The sequence below is a fragment of the Nematostella vectensis genome, chromosome 2, assembly GCF_932526225.1.
Source record: "Nematostella vectensis chromosome 2, jaNemVect1.1, whole genome shotgun sequence".
Lineage (NCBI taxonomy): Eukaryota > Metazoa > Cnidaria > Anthozoa > Actiniaria > Edwardsiidae > Nematostella > Nematostella vectensis.
In genome coordinates this window covers 16,891,039-16,903,645 of record NC_064035.1, presented here as the reverse complement: position 1 = coordinate 16,903,645, position 12,607 = coordinate 16,891,039, and the positions used below count along the sequence as shown (strand labels likewise).

Genomic DNA, 12,607 nt, shown 5'->3' with positions numbered 1-12,607 from the left:
ATCAGCAGAGAGTTTCTGCCATTAGAGTAGAAATGACTGAATATAAGTCTTTAGGGGATTTAAAATCAGTTTGAGCTAGCAGTTTTTGTTTTGTTTTCAGAGCTGGAGTTATATATTGTGGTTCTACTGTATCATTATATTTCATCATTGTATCTACATAATTCTAAGGTCTAATTGAAGACTTCACACCTAGTGAGTTAGTTTACTATACTGGAGGTTGATTGTTTGAAATTGAATTTGTATCTGGTATATAGATGACATTGTCAAAGTCTGTTGTATACGTGCTAATTTTTTGTGGGGATTATAAAAGACAAAATAACCTGCAACTTGTGGATCAACCTGGTATATACAAGTACAGTATATCCTATTGGCAAGCCCTGTTTACCTAAGCTTTACTGAGGGACCTTAGTTGTTTAATCAACATAGTTAGTTTTCATTAACGACATACTAATCTCTAAGTCAAACGTTGCTAGCAGTAGAATGGTTGCTGTATCTTATTTGCAGAAACATGAAATCTCACCAATAAATTTCTCTCCAATCATTTCTGGTGTTATGTTTGAAATTTCATGAATGTATTATATATTATATATATCTAACTTTAAAAAAAGATGTTTAATAACTGTTTACTTTATGCACAGTATTAGAAAATATGGCATTACAATGGTTTTGTTTACTCCAAAAGGAAATAGACGGCAGAGAAATAATGACAAAGCTGACTTGGATACTGTGGGATCGGTCAGCACTGGCGGAGGCGATCAACAGAAGCCTGTCAAGAAGAAGGCCAAAACCAGTAGAAAGTGAGTGAAGCCCAGGGCCAATTTGCTAGTATGCGACCAAATTACATTCATTTTGAAAAACCTACCTAGTTGCAAATGTGACTGTTTGGACACAAACTTTGATCCCGGTTTGCTGTGGTCATGATCTTGCTTTTTGTATGAGAGACAACCCAGAATTTACACAGTATGAAAATTGAATAAATTTCTTTGATACACAGATATTCGATTTCTCGATTTCTGTTTGTACATTAGCAGAAATGTGCATTAAGATATTTATGGTATTCTTGTGTAATTAACTATGAATCGAGCCAATACACAGTTCAGCAAGGAAATTGTGTTGTTTATTGTCTTTATTGCGATGTTAGAACAGAACACAGTAGTTATCTTATCCTTTAGATAACCTGCAATATTTGATAAACCTAATAGATTTTTTTGTTACCTATTAAAGGAAGAAGACGCAGGACTCCCCTACCCATAACATCCCCATTGATCCAAATGAACCAACTTACTGTCTATGTAACCAGGTAAGTATTTATGACAGTACTTTGATCAGCTATTACTATTGTAGTGTAAAGTGTTATATATGTCAATCATAAAAAAGTTTCAGAAACACTTTTGGTTTTGCTTGTACTGTTCTGAGTAATGTAATCAGTTCTGCACACTATTTTGATGTTTCTAGGTGTCTTTTGGTGAAATGATTGGTTGTGATAACGAGGAGGTAAGATTCATTTTCTGATTTTTTTTTTCGAAGTTTTGGTGCTTCCCTGTTCAAATTCATTTGACCCATTGATAATGGTATTTCCCTCTAGTGCCAGATAGAATGGTTTCACTTCCAGTGTGTTGGACTTTCGCACAAGCCAAAAGGCAAATGGTGAGTTACACAGCAGCCAATGACTTACAGTAATAATGTTTGTAAACAGATAAATAGAATTTGGAAAGCTAACCACCCTCCATAAAGCTGGAATATTGAATGACAGTCTGAGAGCACAGATAACACATGGTTGAGTAGGAGGCATAGAAGGCGCCTCAGGCAGCTGCTATACAATTCATGTCTGACCACGGAATACAGCTTAGATTGAATTTGTTTATTGGTGAGGGAGGAAATTAGAGCACCTGGAGAAAACTCCATTTCTGTAAGCAAATGCGAAGAACAATGAACTCAACTTACATTGGAACCAGGAATCAAACCTGGAACCCAACCATAATAGGTAGACACACTACAGAGAGATGCTCTACCAACTTACCCATGGGCGTAGCCATGGGGTGGTGGCCTAGGGGGCCTGGGCCCCCTTTTAGCAGCCAAAAATACATTAAATGTATGTAAAATGTGTCAAGTTTTTGGGCTGAAATAGCAAATGTGTCAATAATAGATTTCAAAACAAATTAGTCACCAGGATGATGCAGTGTGTCCGCATGATCATGAGATGAAAGGTTATTGTAAACATTTCCTTGTTGCCCTTTCTTTATTGATATCTCCTAACCGAGCAATTTGCATATATTTCAATTTGTGCTATTTTAGCCTACAAACATGATAAGCCGACCCATTTTAAACGTTCTTCACCATAGAAACTTGCTCAAGAAATTTAACAACTTTAATGCAAAAAAAATGTCTTTCTGTATGCTATGATAAAAATTTAATCAGTATCATATTTCATTTATTTGTGTAAGCAATATGTCAAATTAACATATTTATTTTAATATATTTCTCTAGGTATTGTCCTCGATGCATGCAGGAAAGGAAGAAAGAACGGAACTACATTAGGTAGTCAACTGCTTTACACATGAGAAAGTAAGATGCAATTCTTGAATCTTTATTGCAATTCTCATGGCAGTTCTTGGATCTTTACTGATCCACATACAGTGGCTGTATATATGTATAGAATGTACAGAAGCTCTAGCAACCAATGGATAATTCCCCAGGAGATTTCCCCAGGCATTACAGGCTAGCACACATAGTTTGACTAAATGTACAAAGGAAGGATGGAAACCTGTGCATGACAGAGTCATGTAATTCCATTTTTCACACAAACTATGATAAGCTTGATGTTGTTCGATGAAATAGGTATATGGCTACTGTAATATAATTTTTTTATGAGTTATAATTTACTTTGAGCCCTGTTGAAGAGTATCAATCCAAAACATTGAAAGGGCCACTAACACGATTAAAGAGTGAGATAAGTGTTCTTTCTGCAATCTTAAAACAGTCCAAATCATGTGGAATAATTTAAAAAATCAGTTGAATACAATATTGTGGTTTCAACTCCTCATTTCGAGGGAATGGAAATGGATTGAAAAAAGCACTTTGAGGTGTCGGTACATCGTGCATATTTACTCAAACCAATAAACAAACTAGATGGTCCCTCTCCATTTTCGGCAATTGATTTATATCCTTTTTCTTTACTTCTAAAATAGTAGATGATTCATAAATAAAAATATAAAGTTTCCCTCTTAATTGTTATTTTTCATTGCAATAGTCTCCAAAAATAACAAGTTCACTTGTATCCAATCTAGGAAATCCCTAAGCTCTTTATCTTCCCCTTTATGGTGCCTGGTTCTCACTACGACGCAAGACAGGGCGTTAGCAGGGGGGGCACGTACCCCCCCCCCCCCATATTTCAAAGGATTATAAGGAAATGACCAGTGGGGGCGTGGCTGTGCCCCCAAATATTTTCTTAATGTTTCTGTATTGTGCCCCCCCTGCCCCCAATATATCGAGGCCAGCTACGGCAATACCAAGCAAGTACGAGTGTAACGAAAGTGAAAACCAGTAAAGAGCAAGCGTAAGGAAATCAAGAAGTTACGTTTTCTTGCTCTTGCGCTTAGTGACGACCAACCTTTACGGATCTCTGTTATATGCTTTGACTTGAGCCATAAATGGTTATGGCTTGCTTAAGTGGCATCAGAGAAAGTGAGCTCTGAAAGGTGCATCGACTTTGGACCCATTTATGGTTTGCTCAAATAGTACCAGTTTAAATCCATTTAATAATACGGCTTTCTTAAAGCCGCATTGTCACCAGTTTACCACCGGAGGTCCGACGGAAACCTCAGCCGTTAAAAGACAAAAGAATCCATTAAAATCCGAGATATTAAACAGGCCATCCGCTCTAAATTATCAATCGCATCCTCAAAGAAACTTCCAATAAACACACTGCTTTCAATATTTTGAAATATTTTTCGCGTTATCCGTTAAAAATCAGTTAAAACGTAATCGACCGGAATTAAACTGGTGACAATGCGGCTTTAACGGTATCAGAGGAAGTGAGCTCGGTACGATGCCTTGATTTTGAAGCCATAAGGCTTGCTCAAGTGGTAAACCGAGAGCACAAAGTGCAGGGTAAGGGGCGGAACCCTCAAGCTGTAGGGCAGCGTCCTCGATAACATCGCTTTACTCTTGCTTTTCCCTCTCAACACTACGTCATATGTTCGATTGTCGCACGCATTCGCTATCTCGAACACCGCTGTGCTGTGTGCGTGAGCGCGCGAGAACATCACTAGGCAGTCGTCGTGCAAGTTGGTCACCTCCACTTCGGCACCGAAGCTCTTAGCTCGTGTTATAACACGCAGTAGGTCCTTTCTACAGTAGATATTAATCCAGTGTTTATTACGCTTTGAGTGTCTTTGACCTATCTTGGAGTTGCACACACATATGGTGAGATCAACACTTTTGTCTTTGCATCGTTCGAATCGCCGATAAATGCTTATTCTACTAGTGTGGGTACAGTTCACCCCTATAGCGCTATCCCCTTCCCACTCCTCAGTATCAACGGGGTACTCCACCTGGGCCTCAAAGATCTCTTTTTCTGGTTGTACGATGACATCCATTGTAACGACGTACTTGTCCCCAACTTTCCTTCTGCGGACCTTCTCAAAGCTTTTCCCGATCAAGCGCTGACAATTCCCATATCCAGCCTCCGCGTCTTCGCTCTTCAGATACTCCTCCTGTATCCTGTTGTTCAACTGGCCGAGTACAAGCTCCGCAAGCCATGTGAAGGGGGGGTGATTGTTCGGGAACCGTTCTTCCCAGCCATTACACTTACAGACGGCAGAACGCCTCAAGGGTATGTCTGCGCATGTGCGGTTTTTATCAATCTCTGTGAAGATTCCTTCACGTGAGATGGGGACCGGTGTCGTAGCTACGTGTCCTAGTGAAACCATAGTGTTGTGTAGATCTACAGTAGTAACGAGCCGTTGCTGGTTCGCAAACATTGCTTGGAGCCTCTTCTTCCCTAATGTCCTACCGACTTTACCTGGCACAACAACGAACAACAGAGAGTCGTAGATCTCGGCGCGGCCTTCCATAGTCTGAAACGCATAGCTCGTTGTTTTGGGACCATGATCAGAAAACATGATCGTCATTGTATTCTCTTCTTCCGCCATCTTCCTGATAAAAGACGCTAACCTTTTGTCTATTTGTTTTATTCGTGTGCCGGATACTTCGTGCCCTGTATTGAGGTGTGTGTACGCAAAGATGGGGTGATTTGTAGACTTTCTGAACAGCGCTTCAACGTACTCTATAAAGTACTCGCCGAATATTTTTTTACCGAAGCATATTCTCTTGGGTTTATTAAACTGATTTGTGATATTGTACCTCTGCAACGCCTCACATGAAAAGTGAGACAACCCAAAATCGTCAATATTGTAACGAGTGACTTTGTTGTAAAAGCGAGACCATCTTGATTTGTACTCGGCAGATGTTCGGGGTCTATTGCCTTGAAAGAGGTTATCAGTGAATAGAGACCCCCATTCGTCGAACCAACAACTGTCCTCCTGCAGTAATGTGTAATAGCCCATGGCTTTCAGTTTGCTGTAGAGGTATTCGATGTGGTAGTGCTGTTCTTTGTGCGCTTTATATAGCTTATCAGTCCGCCCTGTCATGAAGGCCCGAATGTTGTGAAAGGTAAAATCCGCCATGCCCTGAAACAGCTCAAAGTCGAGCACCGTCGTGTCCAGAGTTGTATCTTGTCTTATTCCACGGAGCATGGCCACAGTCGACGGCAGAGAGCGGTAGAAATGAGCCCTGGAAACTGAGTCTAACATGATGATGTTCACATTAAATAGAGACGCCTCACCGGGATGCGCCTCCCTCGCCGCGATCAGAGGAGGAAACATGAGCAGTTGCTCAACTTTGCGAGACTTACAACGCAGATAGCAGAAATTAAAGCCATTCTGCGTGCTAGACTTGATATAGTCCTTCAGGAATAACTCCAGATGTTTTGCCTTTTTTACACTCCGCCACTTATCTCTGCCCTCTAAGATTCCGTATTTCGGATCGACGCCAATCACAAAGACGGGATTACCGCCACATGGCGATACGTCGCACCTGATGGTCCCTGATGACGCGACATCACACAGAGCCATCGGTGAACCGTCGCAATCGAGTGCAGGCTCGTCTACCTTGTATGCTATGTAGGCCTCCTTGCACGCCCTCTCCTGACGTTCCTGAGGCTTGCAATTCTCGTTGCTAGCGTTGCCATATTCTTTCCCATCCATGTCCTTCTGGAGAGGGCTTCGTAGACCCAGGTACGGACAGATTGAGAAAGGGGGCAGGACGTCTATGGTCGCGTGACTTTTGTGGAAAACGCGATCTCGACGTCTTGTATTGTTTGCAATTGAGTGTTTTTCGTCCCGCGCTATTCCCACTCCTTTAGCTCTTCTCGGAATTGTGTTTTCGTGCTCATGGTGTGTTGTTCTCGGAATTGTGTTTTCGTGCTCATGGTGTGTTGTTCTCGGAATTGTGTTTTCGTGCTCATGGTGTGTTGTTCTCGGAATTGTGTTTTCGTGCTCAAGGTGTGTTGTTCTCGTCACGACATCTCCCTCAGTCTCATCATTAACGTCGCTATCTCTGCGCTCTACTTCCGGTTTCGCTGTTGTACTTGTAAACCATTCGTCAACCCAACTTGGCCTTTCCTGTGATTGGTCAGGGATTCGTCGATCGTTAATGCTCTGCAGCTTCTCGCGCGAAGCATGGTGGGGCTTGAAGGACGTCACGTCTAGCGGTGTTTCAGTGCTAACTGGTAGCTCCTCGGTGTTTTCTGTTGTCTTCTGTCTCTCTAGTGTCTCGCGCTTAATTTGCGTCTCATTGATATTTACTGTGCTGTTTGCACTTGATGTCTCTCTCTGGGAATTGTCGTCTTCTAAGAAACTCCCCGCGTTGACCCCTTGCGAAGCCAGACCCGGAGTCGTGTCGTGATTCGCAGAACGCTTGGATGTGAGAGTGTAAGAGCTTTCGCTTTCATGGTCGTATTCACCAGCTGCAAATATGAGACGAACACAGTAGTAGATCATTTTAATAATGGGAGAATTATACCGCTTCCCCTTCCCCAGAAAATGAGTTAGTATAGATTATTTTTTTTTTGCCCTAGCTTGCAAAGTACAGAAATGGAAATGGAGAGGCCTTTAAGTATTGGGTACTAATAGCGCAATGGATGGGCGAGCGGTGTCTCGGTCTTATTTACCTTATTATACTTAATTTTCACGTCACTTTCATTTCGCGAATTTCGCGATTGTAAAAGATTCGCGAAAATAAAGTGTCGCGAAAATTAAGTGAGTACACAAGAAGCCTTTGGGGGAATATTGGCCGTTTAATAAGCTTTGTGAAAACACCTTGTCTATTTAGCCATCTAATGGACACATAGTACGGTAAGGAGTTGAATTGGACTTGTATTATAGATTTTTATGAAACTAAATTTAGCCCACGCATCTTTTTGTTACAAATTTAATTACAACGGCATTACCTCCATGAAGCTCTTGCTGTCTTGTCTGGTAGCTGGTTAGATAGTCTGTTCCGAGGTACAGAATTACCCCTACAATTACCAAGAGACACAGGACCTAAGGGAGAGAAAACGCACGATCAGTCGCTAAAAACCTGTTTGTCTAGTGACAGTGTAGAGCTGATTTCACCAAAAAACACACCTTAAACTGTCGTGGCGAAGGCTGTGTCAATACCGAGGGGCTAGTAGTACACGCAGATTGGGTAGAGTGATTTTCAAAATCCCGTGCAACAAAATGTTGTTGTTAAAGTGTAATTTAATAGTCTAGTCAAGCCAGAACAAAAGAGAACAAAGACATTGCAGTGTATTAGTACTAAGTAAACTAAAAAGAATTTTACGGGTTTTTGAAAACCATTCTAACCTATTAGAATCCCATTCTTAACATTCTATTTATTTTGTCATAATAACTATAAAAATCCATCCCCATTTCAAATCTCGTAGGAGCGCACAAGAGAAACAAACTTTTAAGTTACGGTTGATATTTTATCGCTGCTTTTCAGTCGAACCTATTGCTTTGGAAATAGGTACATGGAAGGTACAACGTTTGCCGCGAATTGGCTCGAGTGTGGTTAATAGATTAAAGTTCGAGTCATCGAATTAAGTCGTATGTGACGAATAAGATAAATATATTATGTAAATGAGAAAATAATTGATCTAAATTCAAACATTTGCTTAAATATCGCAAGAGCAGCCCACAAAAAAATAGACAAACCCCCCTTAATAAAATAGCTTGGGCTCTACGTACTTATCCACATTATTGCGTGTTTTCGGAAGGCAACGCATAATGCATTACTCTGCCGGCCTCCCCCCCCCCCCCCCCCCCCCCGGGCCTTAGAGGCGTGTACCTGAAATGTGCATTTTTACGTATAAAAACCTACTTATATTTGACCAGTATTTGACATAAAACTGGTCAGTAAAAATTATAATTCCCTTGCGTGCAGCAGCATTCAATCATAATTTCAAAACGCGCACTCGACTATGTCCTCGCATGTGAAAGTGCATAAATTTCCAGTGTGCAATTGTTCTGCAAAATAATGAAATCTAACAGTCACTGGTAATGAATGCTTATGTGCAAGTTCCAGGAAGTAGGAACTTCATTTTGATTAATTTGATTTAATTTTTTTCTGGGGAATAGGGTCGACGTATGCTTTGACCGGTGATGAGCTCGATACGGTTGTTCGGTTTTGTGCTTTTTGTCTAAATATAGTGGTTGTTTCTACCTTATTCTAACGTTCCACAAGGGAATTCAATCTAAATACCTCAACGTTGCTGTATATGAGGGCCGACATCGAGATTCCTTTTTAAGCTTTTAAAATTTATTTTTAGAATTTAAAATTAATCTTATTTCAAGTTCATTCAAATATTTACCTTTTTGCTCCGAAGATAGCCGGCCATATCTGTCACAATACGCGTCACTTAACTTTACTATTACATTACTAGCCACGAGGAAAACAATCCAACATGGTTGGTTATCAATGGCAAAGTCCAGGATAATCCGATCCAGTTTTAGAATCGCTTTAGTGTTAGCGCCCAAACCATACAACGCGTCTTGTTGGTATTGAATGAAAAGGTGTAATCACGGTTTTGCCAGACAAGAGTTTTCAGGCGAGATCATCTTGTGAGAAGCGAATGTTCCTGTGTGCGGCAGGTTGTACGGAGCAAGGGATTGGCCGGTTCAATAGATGCGTCACCTGCCGACACAGCTACCACACAATGCATGTTGACCAACAAAAACTCTGTAGAGATAACTAATGCAAAGCGACAGATAGCGCTAAACTATTTGATAAGTTGATTTTTAGTGGAAATATAAATTGCGTTAAACTGTACAGTGAAGAATGTTTATAGAATGTTTAGCAGTCAATGGCCAGTCAAATGGCGCAAATCGTCACCGACAGTGAAACCTCAGTCACGCTACGGTCACGGTTGTGTCACGTTACTTTCATGGTCATAATCTTTGATGTTTCTATGACTACACTAAAATTATTAAAACGTTTAGATACCTTACCGCAACAGCATTTAAATCAGTTTTTTTTTAAAAAAGAGCCTTTTCTTATTATACAGCCGCCACAACATTATTCGACATATCCCTCCCCTCCCATGGACTCATTTCTTTGGACTGTGAGAAAACATCCATATCCATCGGCTGATTTAGGAAAGCTACTTCAATATTTCGATTAAATGAAGTTAAATGAAGACTGTAACCGGACAAGATAAACATTTATGATTCAGATTTTTTTACACAGCTTGTTATTTCTATGTTACACGAAAAAAAATCTGAATTCATTACCGTGTTAATTCTTTTATTTTGATAAGGTAACGTTTTTTGGAGCGACCCGTTGACAGTAGATTCCACCACCCGTGTCACCTGCTGATTGAACGTACCTAGCTAAAAGAGGAACAAAGTCCAAGATATAGGGTATTAACTGCTTCTGATGAAAAAAAAAGCAGATAATGACGTCCAGTCTAGGGACCTGATGGTTTACTCCCAAAACCTTTTTGGGGCAAATATAATTTCTGATCTGCAATGTCGAGAGACAAAAAGGTAAGAATATTATATTGTAATTTTATTATTGTGACTTGATGCTTATTCATCCAGGCTGCTTGATAAGTATTTCGAAGACGTCTCATCGTATGTTCACCAAATGGAATAAAGTGTTTAGTACGCCGCTGGTTGGTGTTGATGGCTCAGTCTTGCACCTCACGTTTAAATATAGACACTAATTAATTGTCACGGTAGTTTATTCACGACAAAAGGTTACGGGTTCCATCTAAGGCCTAGATTATTCGGCGTGCCATAATCGCATTACAATCTTTTTTTTTTGTAAGAACGTCTAATTTTCTGTTGAGGCTGGGCCGTTCTTATTTTCGGAGCAGTTTAAGGCTGAGAATGTTCCTTAAATTTTAGTGAATATAAAAAAAAACAATAAATTATTAGGAAGAGAATTACACAAATGTTCAATAGCAAAAATATCTCAGGTTGTTATTATGAACACAATTTGATTCTGCATTTTAGAACGCATCACATGAACAAAGCAATATTTTTCTGCTATCTGAGCTCGGCATGTTCTTAGCATGTTTTAAAATTTGGTGACAGGCACAAGTTAAAAAAGAGAGCAGCATTAGCTACTTTAGCCAGATACGTAGCGCTTGTTTTAGTTAAATCACAAATACCTTTGATTCGAAATCTCTTTTTGCAATAAATGCTCGCTTATCAACCCAAGTAACCAGGCAAAATCCCTAGAAGATAGGCGGACTAATCGGTTGCGCACAACCTTTGTTGTAGAAAGCGTTTAAAGACCATGTTGCTTTAACCAAGAAAGCTTTTTTAGTTATTACCAGACTTTATGTCCCCTCCGCCATTCAAACGGAATAACACATAGAAGAACGCGCTCTGTCTTCATAACCTTACTGATACCATTACGTACCCAAAAAGTCGTTTTCTATTGTGAAACCGCTCCAGTGTCGAATCATAACCGAACCAGAACGGTGCAACTCTGGCCTAAGGTATGGATTTTTTTTACACGAATGTACAAACTTTCACCATTACACTTTTTTTATGAAAACGTATGATTTTCAATTAAGGCTGGGTCGTTCTTATTTCTAAGCATTGTTCTAAAGGACGTTCTTATACATTTCTGTGTATTATAAGAATATATTATCTAGTTTGTGTATATAAAAATATAATATCCGTTTAAAAATGGAATAAGGTTGTTATTATGATCACCATTTTATTCTGCATTTTAAAACGCACCTAACTAACAATACAATATTTTGCTACTATCTGAGCCTCGACATGTGACATCTCACGCCTGACGTTTTTATAAAAAAAAGTTATTATAAAAAAGATTGTATTTGAACCTAAAAGGCAGGCATTATACAAACTACGGTACTACGCGCGCTCTCATTGGTTGGTTAGCGTACTACGCGCGCTCTCTTTTGTTGATTAGCGTACCACGGGCAATCTCATTGGTTGATTAGCGTACTACGCGCGCTCTCATTGGTTGATAAGCGTACCACAGGCGCTCTTATTGGTTGATTAGCGTACTACGTGCGCTCGTATTGGTTGGTTAGCGTACTACGCGCGCTCTCTTTTGTTGATTAGCGTACCACGGGCGCTCTCATTGGTTGATCAGCGTACCACGGGCGCTCTCATTGGTTGATTAATGGGCCCGTCATCCTCATATGGCCCGCACAGAAACGACGCTGTGATTTTTGGGATGATCAAAACGCTGTATGATAAAAATCATATTAACCTCGTTTGCTCGAGCCGTACGAGAACTTATGGGGCCGAATATTTCCATCATTTGATGGCCATGTAAAAATCTCGGACCCAGAAGATTGACTAGCCCGCACATGTCACCCCTTCTGCGCAGCTGCGCTTTGTGTCAGTCTGAATTCCTTCCCACTAACTGTTGCTCAAATTGGGCCGGAGATTCCTTTGCCAAGTAGTCCCAGTGTACTAGATTGGAGTTATCCCTGTGGTGTGGCAAAAAGCCTGATAGTAGATTTCCCAGTCGCTCACCGCTGGAAACAATGATATTATTTTGTCATCGATGTCATGTAAACAAAAGTGCTTGGCGCCACTACTGTAGCCGCATATGTCGTGCACCTGGTACTCATCCTCTCTCGCCTCTTCTACCTCATCATCGTCTGCCCTGGGGGAGTGTATTGTATCTGTGACGTCTCTACCAGGAGTGCTGTGATGCATACTCGCTTGGTTACCTGCAGGTTGGGGCCAACTGCTGTTGTAGTTTGTTGCTAGAAATAGGTTATCTTGAGATGTAGAGACCCTGTCGCATGCAGGGTTTGTTGCCTGGCGTCGAGTTGATTGCTCAAGTGTGCGGTGTCCTGCCTCGCTGGGTAGATCTTCTGTACTCTCGTGTAGAGTGGAGTTTTGTAGATAGGAGGAACTGTCCGGAGTTTCTATTATTGTTATGTTTGGCATGCTCGATGAGCTTTGAAGACTCATGGTGATTTGCTGAAGTAAAAAAAATGGGGATCAGACGGAAAAACTGAATACGTCGATTGGTAGGACCATTGATTATAAGGTAGTTTATTCAG

General features: G+C 40.6%; 4 protein-coding genes across 4 annotated transcripts in view; 2 read left to right on the top strand and 2 right to left on the bottom strand.

Moving 5' to 3' along the window:
* LOC5515743 (inhibitor of growth protein 1) overlaps positions 1–3,228 on the top strand; it is a 13,791-nt gene extending 10,563 nt beyond the window's left edge. Inside the window, exons 7-11 of the mRNA XM_032385574.2 lie at positions 683–797; positions 1,225–1,300; positions 1,456–1,494; positions 1,586–1,647; positions 2,488–3,228. Of these exons, the coding sequence (XP_032241465.1) occupies positions 683–797; positions 1,225–1,300; positions 1,456–1,494; positions 1,586–1,647; positions 2,488–2,542 (347 nt within the window). The 3' untranslated portion in view covers positions 2,543–3,228. The remainder of the gene's footprint in view (positions 1–682; positions 798–1,224; positions 1,301–1,455; positions 1,495–1,585; positions 1,648–2,487) is intronic.
* LOC5515742 lies at positions 2,574–9,399 on the bottom strand. Its single transcript, XM_032385572.2, has 3 exons — positions 8,915–9,399; positions 7,511–7,604; positions 2,574–7,027 (listed from the first exon to the last, which is right to left on the bottom strand). Exons 1-3 carry the CDS (start codon positions 8,939–8,941, stop codon positions 4,026–4,028), a joined length of 3,123 nt encoding a protein of 1,040 aa, XP_032241463.2. The 5' UTR covers positions 8,942–9,399; the 3' UTR covers positions 2,574–4,025.
* Positions 7,026–12,607, top strand: part of LOC5515741 — a 17,874-nt gene continuing 12,292 nt past the window's right edge. The window contains exons 1-2 of the mRNA XM_032385573.2: positions 7,026–7,415; positions 9,860–10,088. Coding sequence (XP_032241464.2) covers positions 10,071–10,088 — 18 coding nt within the window. The 5' untranslated portion in view covers positions 7,026–7,415; positions 9,860–10,070. The remainder of the gene's footprint in view (positions 7,416–9,859; positions 10,089–12,607) is intronic.
* The window catches only part of LOC116620040, a 1,817-nt gene continuing 482 nt past the window's right edge, over positions 11,273–12,607 (bottom strand). The window contains exon 2 of the mRNA XM_032385575.2: positions 11,273–12,524. Within this exon, the coding sequence (XP_032241466.1) occupies positions 12,006–12,524 (519 nt within the window). The 3' untranslated portion in view covers positions 11,273–12,005. The remainder of the gene's footprint in view (positions 12,525–12,607) is intronic.

Excerpts from the sequence above, each read along its gene's own strand:
- LOC5515742 (XM_032385572.2), bottom strand. The coding sequence starts at position 8,941 with ATGGCCGGCTATCTTCGGAGCAAAAAG. Across the intron at positions 7,605-8,914 it reads GCTATCTTCGGAGCAAAAAG|GTCCTGTGTCTCTTGGTAAT; the intron begins GTAAATATTTGA and ends TCTCTCCCTTAG. Across the intron at positions 7,028-7,510 it reads ACAGCAAGAGCTTCATGGAG|CTGGTGAATACGACCATGAA; the intron begins GTAATGCCGTTG and ends TCATATTTGCAG.